At 38.6% G+C, this 22726-nt stretch overlaps 1 protein-coding gene across 1 annotated transcript; it reads left to right on the top strand.

Moving 5' to 3' along the window:
* The first annotated feature begins 5335 nt into the window (after window positions 1-5335).
* LOC110204880 (olfactory receptor 11G2-like) lies at window positions 5336-6274 on the top strand. Its single transcript, XM_020981100.2, has one exon. The coding sequence runs from the start codon at window positions 5336-5338 to the stop codon at window positions 6272-6274; it is 939 nt and encodes a 312-aa protein (XP_020836759.1).
* The last annotated feature ends 16452 nt before the right edge of the window (window positions 6275-22726 follow it).

Here is a 22726-nt window from a genome sequence, read left to right as displayed (position 1 = left end):
TCCTATGTTCTTCTCATTGCCCCATACCAAACCAGAGTTAAAAAGGGATCCCAAAAAAATTCCCCCCCACCTGATTTCAAGTGCAGGAAGATGAATATTCAAAGATTTGTTTGTGGGGTGGGAGGAGGTAACAAGCTACTGTCCAGAAATTTAACTACCTCTCAAGTTATTCAGCCTGCTCCCCTTGGTGTGAACTTTAGTAAATAGACCAAAGGCAGAAGGTGCAGAAGGTTAGCCTCTGCTGGAGCTCATTCCTTGATAGATGCCAAATATTGGGCATAATGTTGATCCGTCATGTGTCCCTGATTACATGGATACTTCTTATCACATGGTCATAGAACTGAAGAAAGTCAGAGCTATAATATACCATACAGATCATCTAATCTGCCTTCTGCTTGGTGAGTAAACTGAAACCTAGAAAGGCAAAAATCACCTGTTCCAAGTTACAAAGCCCATATTGACAGAACTATTACCTGAAAGTAATATCATTTCAGCTACACAACTATTCTACTCCCTCCTTTTTTCTTCCTCAAATCTATCTTCCATACCAAAACTTTGTTTTCTGACTATTTGCTCTGTCCCCCTGCCTCTCCCTCTCCTCTCCCCTCTACTCTGTTTTCTTTCTCCTCTCTCCTCTCTCTTCTCTCTTCTCGTCATTATCTTTCTGTCTCTGTCTCTCTCTCTCTCTGTGTCTGTCACTCTGTCTCTATCTATCTATCTATCTATCTATCTGTCTCTCACTGGCTGTGTGACTCTGGGCAAGTCACTTAACTATGTTTGCCTCAGTTTCCTCATCTAGAAAATCAGCTGGAGAAAAAGATGGCAAACCACTCCACTATCTTTGCCAAGAAAACCCCCAATGGGGTCATGGGGAGTTAGACATAATTAAAATGACTGAAAAATGATGAGATCCCTTTCCACCCTGAGATTTTGTTTCTATGACATAATAATATCTATGACCAAACATGACTAAAAAAGATGATTGTCACATCTTCTCATCTTTGCTCCTGCCCTATCACATATCTCCCTACTTGAAATTCCCTTGGGATGTCAAAATTACCAAGTATCTACTATTGTAACCAACATCTTCTTTACACAAAATTTATTCTCTTTTGTATTTCTTCTTTGTCTAGAGAATTCACATTATTCTAACAACCTAGGCTTGAAATACCTGTAATCTTTTATAACATGCTACCTCTCACTTGCCAAATTCAACATGTCAGCCAGTCTTACTGATTCTTACCACTGTGGTGTATGAAATAAGTTCTTTCTTTTCATTCCTTTATCCAGCCTAGGTCAAGCTCATATCTCCTCATGCCATTATTGCAACAGCTTCCCAATTAGCTTCTTTATTCTTAACCACTTTCCTTCTGTACACCTATATTACACCCTCTCGCCAAATGAATTTCTCCAAAATACCGCTTTACTCTATCACAACCTTGATCAAAACCTTTCATTGATTCCCCATTGTTTTCAGGATAAATATATACTTTCTTATAATAGGATAAAGGTCTTCCTTATAATGACCATAATCTATCTTTCTACTACATTAGTATAGGAAAAAAACTCAGGTTTAGAGAGCCCTGGTCCATTTATTCCATTGGCTTTTGGTGTGGTGGTGGCGTTGGTGGTGGTGGTGGTGGTGGTGGTATTCTAGAGATACTCTTCCTGCCTAGAACCTCTACTCTGCACCTTTTTCTGGAACCCTCATCTCCTCCCCATCAAACAGTTCTATTCCTGGAAACAATCAAGCTAAAAACTGCTCACTTCCTCTCTGACTAGCACTCCCCAACCTATGATATTATAGATAGGAAATCAAGAACGTTCGCTTGAATGAGACTCCACTCCTCCCTATAAAGTACTTGGCCCTCTTCCACACTGCTATTCAATCACTTTATATAAGACAAGCATCTCTCAGCAAAGACATGGCGGAGTCACCAAGAATCTGGCATATCCTGGTGCTAAGGTAGTGAAGTGTTTTTCACTTGGATCAACAATTTCCTTGCTCCTCCTGCCTGAGGATTCTTGTACCCACAGCTGAGTCCTTAAGTATTCTCCCCTACTCCCAGCCTCTTAATAATGCCCCCAGGTGTCGCATTCTCCCTTGTGTAAAGTAAAATGTGCCAATAATTTTTAAAAGTCTAATGCTTTTTAGCACTGTTGGTTGGTTTATTTCTTCTGCGGGAATATCTAAATCCTCCAAAAAGGAGCTATAAAGAAATGAAACAGAATTCCCTACTAATCATCTATGCCAGCCATATTAGTTTACTTACTATCGCCTTAATTTGTCAGGCATATTTTGACTATATCCATTGTTTGGAAGCAGAAAGAGCACTGGTCTTAGAGTCAAGAAATGTTAAAGACTCGAATTTCAATCCCAGCTCTGCACTTATTAAATACTTGACCTTGGGCAAGTCATTTCCATTGTCTAGGCCTTCAATAAATAAAATGAGGAAAGTAGAAAAGATGACCTCTCATGTCCTCCTAGCTTTGATGTTATCTGGTCCCCTGTGATTCTATACTGGGAGAGAAGAGGAGGGAAGGAAGGGGTGGTTTCTTGTAATGTTGATTTAAGTTCTATTATTTTCTTTATCACTACTCACTGAAAATAAAATCTACCTACCCAAGAGAGCAATCAATAATTTCTCCTGGTGCTCCTCTGGAGAAGTCCCAAAAGGGTAAAAGCAGGTAGGAATAGGAAAGAACAACCATCATAATACAGCAAGAACTTCCAGAGAACACTGTCTTCTTACGGTAATCAATGGTGCCTCTTCTAATAAAAGTCAGATGCTGGTACTCTTTCAGGTGGCTGGAACATAGGAAGCTGGTGTCTTAATACTGGATATAGATTGCTGGGGTAAGTGGTGATGGGCTCTATATCTCAGTGCTAAATTCTGTAAAATGCAAGGGCCATGAGAAAGGACTACACTACTTCAGGGAGACAGAGTGATGTACTGGGGGAAAGTACATGACTGTACATAGACTCAGAAGACCTGGGTTCAAGACGCAATAATCCTGGCAGTGACCATACCAATCTGGGCCTTGGTAACCATATCTGTAAACTGATGGGAGATGGACTAGATAACTTCCATCTATAGAGATATGGTCCTTATTCTTTTCATATAATTATTTAATCTTATTCATTGGGGAAATTAAATTTTTATTTCATATTGGAGAAAGGAATGGGAAATACCTCTTCAGACTAGAAGGCTAACAAAGATAATATGATCCTTGTCCCCATACAAAAAAAAAAAAAAGAGTACGATTCTTGAACTTTTCAACCCTCTGCTGTACCACTGGGGGCTTTCCAATCCAAATGAAACTGAATTTTACATTGGAATTAATGATGAGTCTTATAAAATGATATCAAAAGGCATATAGGATATACACTTCCTTTTGGGTTGCATATGAATGAAGCAACTTTCTTTGCACTCATAGCAGTCTCACTTGGTGAAGTTATCATGGGAATTGAGATGTCCTCACTCTCATGAATGTTCCATCCAAGCAAGGAAGCTGACCTTTCTCCAGGCACTTATATTTCTCCTAAACTTCAGCTCTCTCATCCCAAGCTCTTCACCCCAGCATCAAACACACACTTTACTTGAATGTCACATTCTTAGTTCTCAGTTCCTGCCGTGGTCAGTTTACCAAACATGAAACTACTTGCCCTCATATGGCCCATTCTCTCTATCAGATTTCAATGTATAAAGCCTACCCTCTCTAATACATTTATTGCATCTACATATGGTCATGCTGAGCAGGGATAATATAGCTTAAGGCATTGGTAAAATCATAAGATTATAACTCTAGGGTACAAGAGACCTCAGGGGTCATTTGGTATAACTTTTTCATCTTATGGATAAGGAAACTGAGGCCCAAAAAGTCCAAAGTCATACATATAATGATGATTGATGAGCAGGAGTTCACATCTGAACTCAGGGATGAAATTATTCATCACGTGTCCTTATTTTTTTCCACATACCAGATTCTGTTGTGCCACACAGTGAGCCAAGTGATTTTAAATACACATCGGAGAAGGGGTAAGACATTCTGTGTGGCTACAGAGAACACACTGATAAAAAATAAAGGAAAGTTATAAAGATGCAGAGTGGAAAGAGAGTTGGCCTTAAGCCAATAAAACCTGAGTTCAAGGGTTGTAGTGAAGGTGCTTACCTTTATTGGTAAAGGGCACAGAAATGGAAAACTGTTTCTGGGAACTCTTTATGACAATGAAATTGAAAGTTAATCACTATTCTTTTTTCTCATTCAAACTTTCATGTGAATTAGATGGCTTAACACCTTGATGAAATCGGTTACTCCAAGAGAAAGAAAACTTTATTTGGGAAATGGAATAATTTTGCGTGAAGAAAGCAGGTAAGAAAGTAAAAAGAGGTCAGGCTCTAGAAGCAGAGGAATGGGTTCAAATTTGCTTCTGACTTTTTCACATTTGTGTAATTTTGGACAAATCACAACTTTCCTGGGCTTCACTTTTCTCATCTATAAAATGAAAGGGTGGGGGACCTCTGAGGTCTTTTCTAGCTCTTGATCTATGGTTATCAGTTTTTCTACTTTAACCTAAAACCTGAGTCTTATTATTAATAATGCTACAGAAATAGATCTCTATTTGTCTGATGATTGGAATGAGTGACTCAAGTGCCCTCAATATTCCCTTTACTCCTAAAACACAGTTGCTAACTTTCTCTAACATGTTAGCTATTCAAGAGAATGAGTTCTTTCACTTCAAAATAAGTAGATTCTCATTCAATCATTTACCATGTGCTCCTATGAAAGATAGAGCATTTGGAGTAACAGAATTAGAGAACTCCAGTGAAGCCCTTCCTCTGGGATGTGTTGTGGTATGGAAATGATCCTGAATTCTAAAAGATAAGGGCAGTAGAGCAAAAGCACTAATCATTCCCACCAATCTGAAATATTCTTTTTCTATATAGATACATGTATACTTACTGCATACTACATGTATATATATATACATATGTATATACATATACATATGTATATACATACATATTTGCATTGTATATATATGTATGCATGCATGGAGCTCCTAAAACACACAGCATGTAGCTCATCTGAGAACCCATTTCCTGAAATATAATAATATTTGCTCCACAAAACTCTGGGGACACAGAGACAGGGAGAGAAAAAGACAGAGAGACAGGGACAGAGACAGAGAGAGGTTAAGATGACAGAGAAGGTAGATAGATAGATAGATAGATAGATAGATAGATAGATAGATAGATAGATAGATGCATATATGTATGAATACTAAAGATAATCAAATCTATTTTATGTCCATTTCAAAGGTAATGAAGAAATGACCACCTTAGGCATTCATAACACCTCTTGGACTGTAAGCGAGTTCATCCTCCTGGGCTTTTCGTGCAGCCATGAAATAGAAATCCTTCTGTTTGTGTTGTTCTTCTTTACATATGTACTGACTGTGCTGGGGAATGGGACAATTGCCTGTGCTGTGTGGTGGGACCAGCAGCTCCACACTCCCATGTACATCTTACTAGCCAACTTTTCCTTTCTTGAGATCTGCTACATCAATTCCAGTGTGCCCAACATGCTAGCCAACCTGCTCTCCAAGGCCAAGACCATCTCCTACAACGGCTGCATTCTCCAATTCTACATCTTTTCTTCTCTATGTGCAACAGAACTCTTCTTTCTGGCCCTCATGGCATTTGATAGGCATGTCGCTATCTGCTACCCACTCCACTATCCCACCATTATGACTGGGAAGCTCTGTGCCACCCTGGTGTCTGCCTGCTGGGTGGGTGGCTTCCTTTGGTTACTGACCCCTGTCACCCTCCTCTCCCAGGTGCCCTTCTGTGGTCCAAACATCATTGACCACTATTTATGTGATCTAGGGGCAATGCTGGCCTTATCATGTACACCTGTCCCCAAAACTACTCTAACCTGTGGTGCTGTCAGTACCCTTATTACCTTTATCACCTTAATGTACATCCTTGGCTCCTACACCCAGGTGCTAAGAGCTGTGCTCCGAGTGCCAAAGGGCTCAGGAAGGCAGAAAGCCTTCTCTACATGTGCTTCCCATCTAGCTGTGGTCTCACTATTCTATGGCTCCATCATGATGATGTACGTGAGCCCAGGCTCAGCCAGCCAACCTGAGATGCAGAAATACATCACCTTGTTCTACTCAGTTGCCACTCCACTCTTCAATCCCATCATCTACAGCTTCCGCAATAAGGAAATTAAGGCTGCTTTGAGAAAAGTCCTGGGGAGAATTTGAATATCACTGACAAAGGAGGGATCCTTAGATCTTCACTCCTCAATCTCTATTTACAGGGTATGTTATAATGGGGATTGCTTTTGTATCTGGGTATAATTGGATGGCCACGAATTTCTTGCCATTACCAGCATTCTGTGATTTATGTGAAAGTGGTAAAGGGGGTGGGGGGAAGGAAAGAATAAGCATTTAAGTGTCTATTATGTGTCAGGCAGTGCACTAATTTAGCTTTATAATTATTATCACATTTGATCCTTGAAACAGGCCTGGGACATAGATGGTATTATTGCCCCTGTTTTACAGTTGAGGAAACTAAGACAGACATAAGTTAAGTGACTTGCCCAAGGTGTACACAGCTAGTAATCATCAGCAGCTGGGTTTAAACTCAGGTCTTCATGACTACAGATCCAGAGCTCTATCTTCTGTACCCCCTAGCTCCCTCTGCTTCTTATGAGAAGAGTTCAGTTTATAGCTCATATAGCCAGTGAAACACAAACCTCATGATTAGGTTTGAAGAAAGATTTACCTGCCCTAGAGTAAGGAATCAAGTACAGAGAGGTCCCCTGCAAAATGAGACTCTTACCAGGTATGGACATTATTGCTGTTATCTCTACTATGCTTAGCTTTTCCCAAGGTAAGTGTGTTGTTCAGTCCCTCCCATCTCTGAACTCAGCTGAAACATTTTGCTCCCCTTCACCATGTAAATGGACATTAGTGCTTATAGTTGATTTCAATTTAGCACACGCAAAGATAAAGATATATAGGTGTATACATACATACATACATATGTACACACACACACACACACACACACACACACACACACATATGTATACACACCCTCCACTACTGACTGGACCTTTGTTAGGGAGACATGGATGTCTTTGTCCCTCTTCCCACGTATGTTCTTTTTACAATGGAGAGGAGGATGTTGACATTTAAGGCTATGGGGAAGTGAGCAGAAAGAGTGGTATGCATCTCTTCTGTGAATATACCCACACTGTCATAAAGCTTGAAACCTCAATAAGGAAAGATGAAGCCCACAGTGACTCAATCTTCCTGGCTTTCTATTTTAAAATTTCCTTTCCTGGGTTGCTTTCTCTGCTTCTTCACTTTTCACTCTCCACTTTGGATTTTCTTGAATTTAATTATTTAGAAATTTATGCGCTATCTCTTTGTCTTCAGTTCTATATTTTCCCATTGAGAGTTTGGGGGCATATTAATTGATTGATGGAGTAATGGAGTCCGATGCTGGCTGTGCTTGTCCTTTCAAGTTATCCCACAAAGTACACATATCAAGGATCGCTTATATAAGCCTTGAAGCTGGCATCATCTTATACAGGGCTTCTTAAACGTTTTCCACTCAGGATCCATGTTCACATTTCAGTAATGTTTGATAGCTTTGTGTGGCCTGAGGGTATGCACAGTGCAAAGTGTGCAGGCTTTATGTTCAGAAGCAAGGCTGCAGTGAAGTTGTGGGATTCAACACAGGCAAGGGCTGCCAGAAACACCTGGAATTCATTATGCATTTGATTTTTAATGAATTTTTGTCATTGTGCATTCAGAAATCTTTTACTGTTGCCAAGCTTTTCATAATCCCATGTAGGGTCACAACCCACATTTTAAGAAGTATTAATCTGATATAGGTGTCCTTAAACTTGGGTTCAAGAACCCCCAAAAGATAGATAGATAGATTGCAGGTTGTATAGGAAAAAATTACATGTTTATTTTCACTGAACTTTTAATTGAAATTTAGCATTTCCCTCAATTATCTAAAAACATTTCCCTGAGAAAAGGTCTCTAGGCACCAGACTGCCAATGGGGTCTATGACGCCAAAAAAAGATTAAAAGTCTTGGTCTAACACATGTACATTATTCTATGTGGTGGGGACCTTGTAGAAATTATGAAATTCGCAAGTACAGCAAGGAAACAAAAGTGTCATGAGATGTATATTTCTCTCTGTGTGTATGTATTTAATTTCAACATTTCATATTCACTTGAAATCTCATTTTAAGAAGCATAGTCTTTCAGTTATATCACACGCATATTATCAAAACTCACAAATAATAGTCTCTTATTTGAGCTCCTCCAAGATGATTCCTCAGTGGAGCTCTTCCTGCAGAATAGACATTGTTGGAAACAAAAGGAAACACTATATAAAAGAGCTTTGATTTGTTTGTTTTCCCCCCAAAAAAAATTTATGAGCCTTGGATCTGGACTCAATTCTATGCTACGCCAAAGTATTGAGTCAAAAAGGGGATTTTGTAAGAAAGCTATCCTAGTTAAATAATTTCAGACATACACTATAACAGGGGCAACTGTCACTCAATTAACTCCAGTGCTTAATTGTCTCATCTTAATGTTGACATTGCACCAGAATTTCCTACTCTAGTACTTTCTTCTGTGTGTGGTTTAAGTCTGGGTTCATATCCCTTAAGTGTTGGTATTATGAGTGTCCATTGATAATAAAATATAAATTTCTTGATGTGCATTGTCTTTCTTTAAGCTATCAGCCTCTTTCAGATCAAAATTATGTTGTCTTTTTCCTTTTATACTTCTTTTGAGCACAATAATGTTCTACATACCATAATATATCTTACATCTTTGATGATTTGAATGAATGAGTAAAAATACTTACTATGTGCAAAGCACTATGCTAAGAACTAGAAATACAAATAGAAGAGTAGAAAAATAGTAAAAGTCTAGTTCTCAAGAAGCTCACATTCTAATGCGGGAGACAACACATATGTAAGTTTGCAACTACAAGTCACATGGTCCTTAGGGTTTAATGGTCCTTAGGGTACAGCAGCAAAGTAAATGGTAATGCCTCTTCTTTAATATCATTTCCAGGATTAAATCATATCAGTTTCTAATGCTGAAATACATAAATAATGAAACATTCCCATAATGCTTCATTAGTAGCACATCTAAAGTATTACCTAATTCAAATATGATAACTTATCTATAGATCTCTCCTCACTTGTGGTCCCACGTTAATGTTAGCCCAAGTTTAAAGCACATTTTGTACGTGGCTTCTGCATCCATTCAATTCCTTTGTTCATTAGCCCCAACTGATGTATTTCTTTTACCAGCCAACCAGAGAATACATTACTTGAAAGCAAAATACATCTAATTAACTAACAAGATAAGTGTTCAGAAAGCTACAAGGGTACATTCTGCCATATTCTCACACCTCCAGAGGGGGTGACAGGGCAATGGCAAGAATACACATGGCTAGAGAACATGGCCAGTGAGAACATGTGTGGAGACCACTTGTGGTAAAGTGGTAATGTCACCAACTGAGTTGCATTCTCTACTGAGGTTCTTTGATATACAGTTCTCTATACTATACAGCTTGCTGCTGACTACCTCCACTGACAAACACTACTCTTGCATATGTCCTGAGAGCTGTATAGATGTGCCATCAGGGTCTAGAAGAAATAAGGCTTTCTCAACATGTGCTTCCATTTTCACTGCAGTGTTTCTATTCTATGGCTATTCTATGGCTAATCTAATAATATTCTATTCTATACATGGTGATGTATGTGAGCCCAGGATCTGGGAACCAGTCTGGAATGCAGAAGTTTGTAACCTTGCTCTAATCCATTCTTCAACCCCCTAATCTACAGACTTCATAACAAAGATATGAAGAAAGCTCTAAAGAAACTTTTGTGTGGGTTGTCCCAGAGATTCCCTAAAGAATACAAGAAATGAGGAAGTTTTATTCCACAAGTTTTTAGCATAACAGATAATTGCGTGAGAAAGTAGGAATTAGGAAAATAGTTTCAAATACAAGTTACTGAAATGTAGATAACACGAAGAGTAAAAAACTTATATAGCTTTAAGACTTTCAATAAACTTTACATATATTATCTTATTTGATACAAACAATGCTAATGTGATTAACATAAAATAAACCTAGAAGGGTACACTTAGGATTCAGGCTATGGAGGGCTGAAACAAAAATTTAAGAAATTTGTGTTTTATTCTAGAGTCAATAGGAAATCACTGAAGGTTTTGAGCAAAGAATATTATTTTAGCAATAGTGGGAAGGATGGATAAAAGAATAGACCTTAAAAATAGGGACACTAAAGGGGCAGTTAGGTGGCGCACTGGATAGAGCACTGACCCTGGAGTCAGGAGGACCTGAGTTTAAATCTGGCCTCAGAGACGTAACTCACTAGCTGTGTGACTCTGGGGAAGTCACTTAACCCCAATTGCCTAATCAAAAAAAAAAAAATAGGAACACTGGGCTTATAAGAGTCCAGCTGATAGGTGATGAGTACCTGAATCAGGTAATGGTTCTGCCTGGAGAGGAGAGAGATGAAAGGGATATTAAATGAATCAGTAGGTCACAAAAACCTCTGCCAAATAAATACAGAAGTAAAGCAACGATGCCTATTCTCACTACTATTATTTAATGAAATTCTCTATTTGATTAAAAACTGCTGGGAAAAATTAAAAATACTTTGGTAGACACTTGCCTTGGACTAACACCTTACTTCATCTTCCCTAACACATTCCAAATGATTCCATGACCATAATAGTAAAGATCATACTTTTAAAAATTAGAAGAAAAGCAAATCATATACCTCTTAAAACTATTGATAGGAGATATATTCTTCACCAAACATAAGACAGAGGCAATTACAAAAGATGAAATAGATAACTTTATATGAAATTGAAAAGCTTCTGCAAAGATGAAATTAATGTACCTAGAATAAGAAGGAAAGTAGATGAGGAAACGAGGAATGAGGAAAAGTCTTTGTATCAGTTTTTTTCTGATAAGCATTTAGTATCTGAGATACATCAACTATATCTATATGTATGTATGTATGTATGTATGTGTGGGCACAGATAATGGATGAGATTGCCAAGACAATGATGACAGAACCTAAGACAGAACCTTGAGAAACACCCAAAAGTAGCCGCTGGGAGGAAGATAAAGGACCAGCAAAGGAATCCAAGAAAGACAGGTAGGAGGAAGGCCAGAAAAATGTAATCTCAAAACCCAAAAAGACAGTATCCAGGAAGATAGGTAGGATCAACAATATCAAATATTGCAGAGATGCCAAAGAAGCTATACCGTAGACTGAAAAAGACTATCAGCTTTATTAATTAAGGAGTCGTTGGCGACCTTGAAGAAAACAGCTTCATTACTATGATTGGATCAGAGGCCCAACTACAAGGGTCTGAGGAGTGAATGAATACTTGGGATATCCTAGCAATGAATATTTATTCTAAGAAGTAAATGACTTCTCCCTTTACTATAGTTGGCCCAATGGATCAATTAATAAATATGATCTCACTGATCTCACCATAGAGTCTTCTTCTACCTACACAGTTGTAAAGAGAAGTGTTCTTGACTATGTGTTTCTGAAGGGGAAGAATGAATCCCACGAGAGAACTGAACCCCTAAAAATAAAGAATACTACATATCTTAGGCGAAGTCGACTAGGAAAATCAAAGAAAAGTAGGTTAATCAATGAATTAGCCAAGATCATAAGAGCATAGGTTGCAAACTACAAGGCCCTTAGAGGACACTCTCATTTAACTGATGAGGAACTAGACGAATAGAGTATTTGAATAAACAAACTCTAACAAGCAAAAAGTTTTTTAAAAATGGCCCACTAATTCTAAATCCAGGGCTCTTTCTGCCTTATTACTCTAGTACCCTCAAGATTTTTAAAGTATCTTAATGCAAAAAGATACTAAAAGAGATATTTGTAATACAACATACTAAATAAGTGCATTTAAAAAGTTACAAAGCAAATTGCTATCTGAGAGATAAGTTGAAAAACCAGAGATGATGAAAAGCTTCCTGGAGGAAGTAGTGTTTGAGTTAGGTCTTAAAAAACAGGTTGGAATTTGCCATATAAAGAGAAGGGGAAAGAAAGCTTTCCTAGCATAGGGAAAAGTGGGGACAGAAGTATGAATGTGGGGCAACACAGGCATGTTTTACATGTCAAAGAGTAGTGTTTCTTGGCTATAAAATTAAATGTCTGGATAGGTGTAATATGGAATGCAGCTGGAAGATCAGTGCCCAAATATACAAGGCCTTGAATGCCAGATGCCTTTTTTTTTTAGGCAGTTGGGGTTAAGTGACTTGCCCAGGGTCACACAGCTAGTAAGTGTCAAGTGTTTGGTCTGAGGCCAGATTTGAACTCAGATCCTCCTGACTTCAGGGCCAGTACTATCCACTGTGCCACCTAGCTGCTCCCTCTTGAATGCCAGATAAAGGAATCTAAATTGATAGCCAATAGAGAGCCACTGAAGATTTTTGAGCAGAAGTTTTTAAGCTGAGACCCATTAAATTATATGTGTGTTTTTCTTACAATTTTTTTCGTAAATATATTTCAATGTAATTGGTTTTCTTTATAATTTTGTGTTTTATTTTATGTGTTTATGAACATTATTCTGAGAAGGGCTACACAATTTTGGTTTCACTAAGCTTCCACTTGGTTTCATGATATAAAATAGGTTAAGAGACCATGTCAAGAAATGAGATGGATTTTATCCACAGTGAGATATTGTGGTTCAAGACATATTCCAAACTACTTAAGATTGTCATCCATCATAAAAGGTCGTGGAAGGGGCATAGCCAAGATGGCAGAATAAAAGCAGTGGCTTGCTGGAGCTCTCCTCCAAACCCCTGCAAATACCTGTAAAAAAATGACTCTAAACAAATTCTAGAGCAGCAGAACCCACAAAAAGACAGAGTGAAACAAATTTCCAGCCCAAGACAAGCTGGATGGTTGATGGGAAAGTTCTGTTGTGCTGGGCTGGAAGAAGAATGCAGGTTAGCATGGGTGGTGCAGGCAAAGACTGGACCTCAGTGAACCTGGAGCAGGCCTCAGGGGATTGAATCACTAGCAGTTGTAGTGGTTTCCAGACTTCTGAACCCACAAACACCAAAGACAACTTAGAAGGTCAGTAGGAAAGGTGTGTCATATCATGAAAGAAGAGAGAGGACCTTGGTCCAGCCCCAGTCCTAGCACAGCCCCAGGGCAGTGGCTGCTTCCAGAGCTCTCAGCCCACAAACAGAGGAGGAGTTGAGTGGCTGATTCGAGGGGGATTGTAGGGATCTCTCTGCTGGCCCTGAGGCAGGGTTCTCTTGCTTTGCCCGTGGTTGGATCTGGGTCACAGTCCTGGGTGACAGTCCTGGGGTGAGGAGGAGTGCTGGCATGGTGGAGCTTGTAGTGGTTTGCAGATAAAATCCTTCTCACATTTCCAAGGCAGAAAAGAGTGCTTGTGGTCACTCATAGACCAGAGCAAAGGTCAGGAAAGGAGTAAACACCTCAGCTTTGATCATACCACCTTGGAAGAACTGAAAATTTCCAAGTCCCTAGAAGTATCTCTGAAAATAGCTGCACAAAAGTCCTGAAGCTTAGGGCAGTACATCCTCCACACTAGGAGTAGACCCCTACCTTAACAAAGAGTTTATAACTCAAGTAATTATCTGGGAACATGAGCAAACAGCACACACACACACACACACAAAACTCAGACCATAGAATCTTACTTTGGTGACAAAAAAGATTAAAACATACAATCAGAAGAAGACAACAAAGTCAAAGCTCCTACATCCAAAGCCCCCAAGAGAAATAGGAATTGATCTCAGGCCATGGAAGAGCTAAAAAAGGATTTTGAGAAGCAAGTAAGAGAAGTAGAGGGAAAACTGGGAAGACAAATGAGAATGATGCAAGAAAATCAGGAAAAACAAGTCAACAGCTTGCTAAGTGAGACCCAACAAAATACTGAAGAAAATAATACCTTAAAAAAAATAGACTAACACAAATGGCAAAAGAGATCCAAAAAGCCAATGAGGAGAAAAATGCCTTAAACAGCAGAATTGGCCAAATGGAAAAGAAGTCCAAAAGCTCACTGAAGAAAATAATTCCTTAAAAATTAGAATGGAGCAAATGGAAGCTAATGACTTCATGAGAAATGAAGAAATTATAAAAGCTCATGGAGTAGTAAGCCAGAACAAGGAGTCTGACCTCTCTCTTCTTACTGACATTGCCTTCCTTGTTAAGTTCCAAAGTCCAGACCCATACCTTTATTTCTGCTTTATGAATGCCACTCATGTGGGCAACTCAGGATTTTTCTGAGGCACCTCTGAGTTGGAGGGCAGCTTAGAGGAGTTTGGAGAAGCAGATGGGTTGGATGTTCCATAGAGCAGGATTTAACTGGTTTCCCCCCCCAACTTCTCTTTCTAATATGCTAAGTAACCACAAAATATCAGCTATGCTGTTGTTGGAATTTTGAGGTTTATTTGACTGATAGGATAAGTTAATGTGCAGGGTAGAGGTTAAACCATAGATTTAAACAATTTTTAAAAAATATGCATTTGAAGACATAGTCAGAACATGGCCTCAATGAATGGGAGTGGGTGGGGGGAGAGAAGGAAAGCTACAATTAAGCGGCAGGAAGAGTATTCTGAATTTATGTATGGTGATCTCCCTCTGGTGGCCATTGGGAATGATGAATTGTTGGTGGAGTTGTGAACTGATCCAACCATTCTGGAGAACAATTTGGAACTATGCCCAAAGAGCTATAAAACCCTTTGATCCAGCAATACCACTACTAGCTCTGTATTCCCAAGAGATCATCAAAACGCAAAAAGGATTCATACGTAACAAAGTACTTATAGCAGCTCTTTTTGTAGTGGCAAAGAATAGGAAATTGGGGGGATGTCAATCAATTGGGAAATGGCTAAACAAGTTGTAGTATATTAATGTAATGGAATACTATTGTTCCATAAGAAATAGTGAGCAGACAGACTATAGAAAAACCTGTAAAGACTTGCATGAACTGATGCTAAGTGAAGTGAACAGAAGCAGAAGGACACAGTACATAGTAACAGCAACATTGCGCAATGACCAACTTTGTTAGACTTAGCTCTTCTGAGCAATGCAATGATCTAAGATAATTCCAGAAGACTCATGATGGGAAATGCTCTCCACATCCAGAGAAACAACTATCAATTCTGAATGCAGATTGAAACATACTATTTTCTTTTTTTTCTGTTTTATGGTTTTTCCCCTTTGTTCTGATACTTTCTTTCACAACCAGACTAATGAAGAAATAAAAAAAATTATCAAGCCCAAATTTCCTTATTTTACAGATGTGAAAACTGAGGCCCTGAGAGCTACGTAGTATGACACACAGAGAGCTAATAGAAGAGCTAGAACTAGAGCCAAGGTAATGTGGCATAGTAGAGAGCTTGCTGGACTTGGAGTCACAAAGACCTGGTTTCAAATCTTGTTACCAACCTTTATCAATTGTGAGACTCTGATGCAGTCACATAACTTCTCTGAACCTCACTCTTTTAATTTGTAAAATGGGTATGAGACTAATTTCTACATCACAAGTCTGTTGTGAGTGTAAGTTGAGATATTTTATGCAAAATACTTTTCAAATCTTAATGTTGGCTATTACTTCAGTTTGTTTTTTTATATAACACAAATCACTGTTACTGCTATTGTTATTAATTAATTTCAACCTGTTGTCCATGTTCATATGGAAAAAGGAAACCTGCACATTCCTTCCAGAATTTATACTTTATAGATGCATCACTGTGGGAAAGTCTCCTGCTCTCTCTGAGTCTCAGTTTCCTCATCTGTAAAAAGAGGAAAATAATACATACACTTTCAAACTAGTACTGAATATCAATGTGACATTATGGCTGGAAGACTGGACTTAGAGTCAGAAAGACATAGGTATAAATCCTGCCTGTGACACATACTAAATGTAATATCAGCAAATTATTTAACACCTCAGTGCCCCCAGGGGAACTCTCTATGATGATTGGTTGCAGATATACAACTAAGTGACAGAATGCGGTGATGGAGGAGCAGGTAGAGAAAAAAAATAGGTCATTCCCTACATCAGTGAACTCATAAGTGCAAGCAAAGAAACAAAAACTTACACTACCTATAAAAAGATGTCTCGTTATTGTTATTCTACACTATCTCCTTGAATACATTGTATGCATTCTTGCTTCCATATCACTTATTTGGCACATAACTCCATACTACCCGTATATAGTGACATTTGTTGTCTTGTGGATTAATCTCATCATTCTTATCAAAACATACTGGAAATAAAATTGATCTGCCCTGGAGGGCAATCAGTCATTTCTCTTGGTACACCTCTGGTGAAAGTGTCAGGGGAAAATGATCCACTATAAAAAGAAATAGTAGTTCTCAGAAGACTGCTAAATTTTCCTGAGCCCATCTTCCAACAGAGGCATAAATTTGACTGACCCTTCTGATAAGGGCCAGATACTAAAAACAGCTTTAAGGAGCTAGGTCAGAGGGCTCTTGGATAAAATTCTAGAATTGGATTTAGACTCCTTGAGTGAGTGAGTGAGGTAGGCCCTTTTTCTCTCTCTTTGAAAACTCCTGATGTTTGTGTGTGCTTGTTTTAAAGCTAGGTGACATTTAAAGGACTAGACCATTTTGACTCTCTCAAATGTTTTCATTGTTGGGTAAATCATATTTCAATTCCATATTGGAGAACTGAGTAGATGGTATGTACTTTTCAAAGTTGACATATCTCCTTGCACATTACCAAAAAGAAATAAATTTTCTACTTTCATTTCTAGCCAGTCAAGAAAGATACAAGGCCTTTTGTACACAAGGAACTATTTCCCATCCAATTAACACTCTAATTACACTCTGGACTTGGAGATGGGAGCTCTGGAAAACTTGTGAAATGTGTTTTTACATACATACACACACATACCATATTATACTAAAGTCCCTTGAACAACAGTTATTCTTCATCTCTAATTATTTACTTGTGAAGATTGTTGGCTGTGGTGGTGATGGGAGCCAATATTCCCTTACATTCAGAAAAATCCCAGCTATCAAAGAGTCCTCAGAAATTCCATTTCTTATTTTTTCAAATTTCCCATCCCAAATTCAATCACATTTTAATGACTTCTTTATCGTCTCCTTTTTTATCTTCTGCCAAACCTATCATTCATATCCTCATCCTCCTCTTATTTCTCAACTAACTCAATGATACCTGCATACACACACACACACATACACATACTTAACCACTTAGACTCAAACCCATTTATTAGCCTCTTCCAAAAAGTAACTTTCTGCCTTAACTCAACTACTTCAAAGCATAAAATGTTAGAACCATCAAATGTCAAAAATAAAAGGACTTTAGAGACCTTGTGGACAAAAAATAGTCACGTTTTACAAATGAGGATGCCAAGGCAGAATTTGCTGTCTCTGCTCTTACTGAGACCTGAGAAGAGAAAGAACACTGGAATCCAAGTCTGAGAACATAGGTTCAAATCCAGAATCTACTATGTATTGCTAATGGGACATTGGGCAAGTAAATTTACCTCTTTGATCTTCAGTTGCCTTATGTATAAAAGAAGTGGGCTGAATCAAATGGTCTCCAAAGTTCCTTCCACCTCTAAAAATCTGTGATCTAATGATCTGTAAATACCTTAGTGAAGGCACTGACAAGAATTAATACATAGGAACTCCCTTCTTTATTAAGGGCAAAATGCTATTGTTAAATGACGTCTGAGTCTTCATAAGCGTATTTGGGGTTTTCTTAGCAAAGATACTGGAGTGGCTTGCCATTTCCTTCTCCAGCTCATTTTCCAGATGAGGAAACTTAAGCAAATAGGGTTAAGTGACTTGCCCAAGGTCACATAACTATTAGGTGTCTGAGACCGGATTAGAACTCAGGATTACTCTTCCTAACTTCAGGCCCAGCACCCTATCCACTGAGCCACCTAGCTGCCTATTGCAAAATACCTCTTTGTCTGTAACAAAATACTGTGGGTCCCTTCTTATTCCTTGAATTCTGGTTTAGTGCTTGCTGGGTATTGAAAAGGTTCTATCTCAGATGAAGTTGCTGTTAAGGATTTACAATTGGATTTCAAGTTGTTGTCCAAGATATTCTGATATGTGAAGGGGAGATGGGGGCAGTGGGGCAGCGCACTTAATAGGACTGGAAGGTATCTTAGAGGCAATCTAGACTAAACTTTTTTTCTTGTAGATGAAGAAACTGAGGCCCAGAAATATTAAATGGCTCGATCAAATCCAATTCCTCTGCCTCCAAATTCTGTGTTCTTCCCATTGCCCCATACTGAACCAGAGTTAAAAAGGAATCCTAGAAAAATCTCCCACCTCATTTCAAGTGCAGGAAGATGAATATTCAAAGGTTTGTTTGTAAGGAGGGGGGGGTAACAAGCTACTGTCCAAAAATTTGACTACCTCTCAGGTTATTCAGCCTGTTCTCATTAGTGTGAACTTCAGGGAGTAGGCCAAAGGTAGAAGGTGCAGAAAGAATTTGTTTTCACTCGGTTAGCCTTTGCTGGAGCTCATTCCTTGATAGTTGCCCAACATTCTTGATCCATAATGTGTCCCTGCCTACGTAGATACTTCTTCTCACACAGTCATAGAACTGAAGAAAGTCATAGCTGTTACATACCATAAAGATTATCTAATCCAACTTCCACAAATTGAGTAAACTGAAATCTAGAAAGGCTAAAACTACCTATTCCAAGCCGCAAAGCCCAATACTGACAGAACTGTTACTTGAAACCAATATTGTTTCAACTACAAAACTATTCTACTTCTCCTTTTTTCTTCCTCAAACCCACCATTTTCCCTACGAAAACTCTTTTCTTACTGTTTTCTCTGTCCTTTGTCTCTCTCTCCCCTTTCCCCTATTCTCTGTATTCTCTCCACTCTCCCCTCTCTTCTCTCTCTGTCTCCCTGCCTGTGTGTGTCTCTATCTCTATCTCTCTATCTGTGTTTCTGTGTCTCCCTGTGTGTGTGTGTGTGTGTGTGTGTGTGTGTGTGTGTGCAGCTGTGTGATCCTGTGCAAGTCATAACCCTGTTTGTCACAGTTTCCTCATCTGGAAAAGGAGCTCCAGAAGGAAATGGCAAATGACTCTAGAATCTTTCCTTAGAAATCCCCAATGGGGTCATGAAGAGTTAGACACGATTGAAATGGCTGAAAAATAACAAGATCCCTTCCCAATCTGAGATTTTGTTTCTATGATATAATACTTTCTATGACCAAATGTGACAAAAAAGATGATTGTCACATCTTTTCATTTATGGTCCTGTGCTATCACACATCTCTCCCTGCTTGAAATTCCTTTGGAATGTCAAAATTAGCATGTATCTAATATTGTAACCAACATCTTCTTTATATAAAACTTGTTCATTTTTTTATTTCTTCTCTTTGTCTAGAGAATTCACGTTATTCTAACAAGCTAGACTTGAAATACCTGTCATCTTTTATAACATGTTATCCCTCACTTGCCAAATTCAACATGTCAACCACTCTTATTGCTTCTAACCACTTATGTGCTATCAACTAAGTTCTTCCTTTTCATTCCTTCATCAAACCTACATCAAGCTCATATCACTTCATGCCATTATTGCAACAGCATCCCAACTGGCCTTAATGTTCTTAATGACACCCCTTCTGTACCATCTATATATTAAACCCTCCTGACAAATGAATTTCTCTAAAATACCACTTTAATCTATCATAACCTTGATTGAAATCCTTCATTGATTCCAATTTTTTTTCATGGTAAATACATATACTTTCTTAAAATGGCATAAATGTCTTCCTCAAAATACCTTTAATCTATCTTTCTACCTATGTTGGTATAGGAAAAAAATTCAGGTTTAGGGGCCCTGCCCATTTATTCCACTGGCTTTGGTTGTTGTTGTTGTTGTTCTAGAGATACTCCTCCTGTCTAGAATGTCTACTCTGCCCCTTTTTCAGGAACCTTCATCTCCTCCCTATTCAACACTTTCTGTGCTTGGAAATAACCAAACTAAAAACTGCACACTTCCTGTCTGATTAGTATTTCCCAACCTATGATACATATATAGGAAATCAAGAAGGTTCACTTGAATGAGACTCCACTCCTCCCTATGAAGTACTTGGCCCTCTTCCACATTGCTATTTAATGACATTATATAAGACAAGCATCTCTCAGCAAAAACATGGCAGAGTCACCAAGAATCTGGCATATCTTGGTACTAAGGTAGTGGAGTGTTTTTCACCTGGATCACCAATTTCCTTCCTCCTCATGTCTGAGGATTGTTGTACCCAAGGGTGAGTCCCTAAGTATCCTCCCCCACCTCCCACCCAGCCTCCTAATAATGCCCCCAGGTGTTGCACCTTCCCTTGTGTAAAGTAAAATGTGCCAGTAATTTTCAAAAGTCTAATGCTTTTTTAGTACTATCAGTTGTTGTTTTTTTCTTCTGCAGGGATATCTAAATCCTTCAAAAAAGGGGCTGCAAAGAATTGAAACAGGATTCCCTATTACTCATCTAGGCCAGCCATATTAGTTAACTTACTATCCCCTCAACTTGTCAGTTGCATTTTGACTCCCTATCACTTGTTTGGAAGCAGAAAGAGCACTGGTCTTAGAGTCAAGAAACAAGAGTCTCACATTTCAATCTCAGCTCTGCCACTTACTAGTAAGTGGGCAAGACATTTCCATTTTCTGGGCCTTAATTTTGTCATCTATAAATAAAATCAGGAAATTAGATGAGATGACCTCTCATGAATCTCCTAACTTTGATATTCTATGGTCTCCTGTGATTCTATGCTGGAAGGATCAGGATGGAGAGAAGAGGAGGGAATGGGGGTGGGGAGAAGGTGGTTTCTTGTAATGCTGATTTAAGTTCTATTATTTTCTTTATCACTACTCACTGAAAATAAGACCCACCTACCCAAGAGAGCAATCAGAAATTTCTCCTGGTGTTTCTCTGGAGAAATCCCAAAAGGGTAAAAGCAAGTAGAATAGGAAAGAATAACCATCATAAGAAAGCAAGACTTCCAGAGAACACAGTCTTCTTACAGTAATCAGTGGTGTCCCTTCTAATAAAAGTCAGATGCTGGTACTCTTTTAGGTTGCTGGAACATAGGAAGCCGGTGTCTAAAACTGGATATAGATTGCTGGGGTAAGTGGTGATGGACTTTATGTCTCAATTCCAAATTCTGTAAAATGCAAGGGCCATGGGAAAGGACTACACTACTTCAGGGAAACAGGGTGATGTAGTAGGGGAAAAATACTTCACTCTACATAGACTCAGAAGACCTGGGTTCAAGTCTCTGGTCTGCCACTTAGTACCTGTGTGACCCTGGCTGTGATCTTACCACTCTGGGCTATGGTTACCACATCTGTAAACTAATGGTAATTTGGATAGCTTCTATCTATAGACATATAGTCCTTACTCTCTTCATATAACTATTTAATTTTACCCATTTGGGATTTTAAATTTTTTTCTTAGAGATAGGAATGGGAAATATCTCTTCAGACTAGAAGGCTAACAAATATGATTCCTGTCTCTCCCCCTCCCCCAAAAAAAGAAAAGAACATGATTCCTGAAATTTTCAACTCTCCTGCTATAACACTGGGGGCTTTCCAATCCAAATGAAACTGAATTTTACATTGGAATTAATGATGAGTCTTATAAAATGATATCAAAAAGCATATAGAACATATGCTTCCTTTCAGGTTGCATATTTGCCCTCATAGTAGTCTCACTTGGTGAAGTTATCATGGGAATTGAGATTTCCTCATTCTCATGAATGTTCCAACCAAGCAAGAAAGCTGACCTTTCTCCAGGCATTTATATATCTCCTAAACTTCAGCTCTCTCATCCCAAGCTCTTCACTCTAGTATCAAATACACACTTTATTTGGATGTCACATTCTTAGTTCTCAGTTCCTGCCATGGTCAGTTTACCAAACATGAAACTACTTGCCCTCGTATGGCCCATTCTCTCTATCCAATTTCAATGTATAAAGTCTACCCTCTCTAATACTTTTGTTGCCTCTGCTTATGGTCATGCTGATCAGGGACAATATGGCTTAAGGCATTGGTAAATCCATAAGATCATAACTGTAGGGCTATAAGAGACCTCAAACGTGATTTAGTATAACTTTTTCATCTTACAGATAAGGAAACTGAGGCCCAAAGAGGTTAAATCAATTGCCCAAAGTCATACATATAGTAATAATTAATGAGCAGGAGTTCTCATCTTAACTCAGAGATGAAATTATTGATTACCTCTCCTTATTGTTTGCACATACCAGATTCTGTTATGCCAGATACTGAGCCAATTGATTTCAAGTACACAAACGACTACCATACGGAAGAGTATTAAGACATTCTCTCTGTGGCTACAGAGAACACTGTTAAAAATAAATAAATAAATAAAAAGGAAAGTTATAAAGAGGCAGAGTGGAAAGAGAGTTAGTTGGCCTCAAGCCAATAAAACCTGAGTTCAAGCCTTGTAGTGAAGGTGCTTGTCTGTATTGGTAAAAGGAATGGAAATGGAAAACTGCCTCTGGGAATTCCTTATGCCAATGAAATTGAAAATCAATCACTATTCTCTATTCTCATTCACACTTTCATGTGAATTAGATAGCTT

Source organism: Phascolarctos cinereus, unplaced genomic scaffold (genome assembly GCF_003287225.1).
Source record: "Phascolarctos cinereus isolate Bilbo 61053 unplaced genomic scaffold, phaCin_HiC Scaffold_3;HRSCAF=262, whole genome shotgun sequence".
Classification (NCBI taxonomy): Eukaryota; Metazoa; Chordata; class Mammalia; order Diprotodontia; family Phascolarctidae; genus Phascolarctos; species Phascolarctos cinereus.
This window is presented reverse-complemented; position numbering and strand designations above follow the sequence as displayed.

Bases quoted from the DNA above. Each gene is read 5' to 3' on its own strand.
- LOC110204880 (XM_020981100.2), top strand. From the start codon at position 5,336: ATGACCACCTTAGGCATTCATAACACCTCTTGGACTGTAAGCGAGTTC.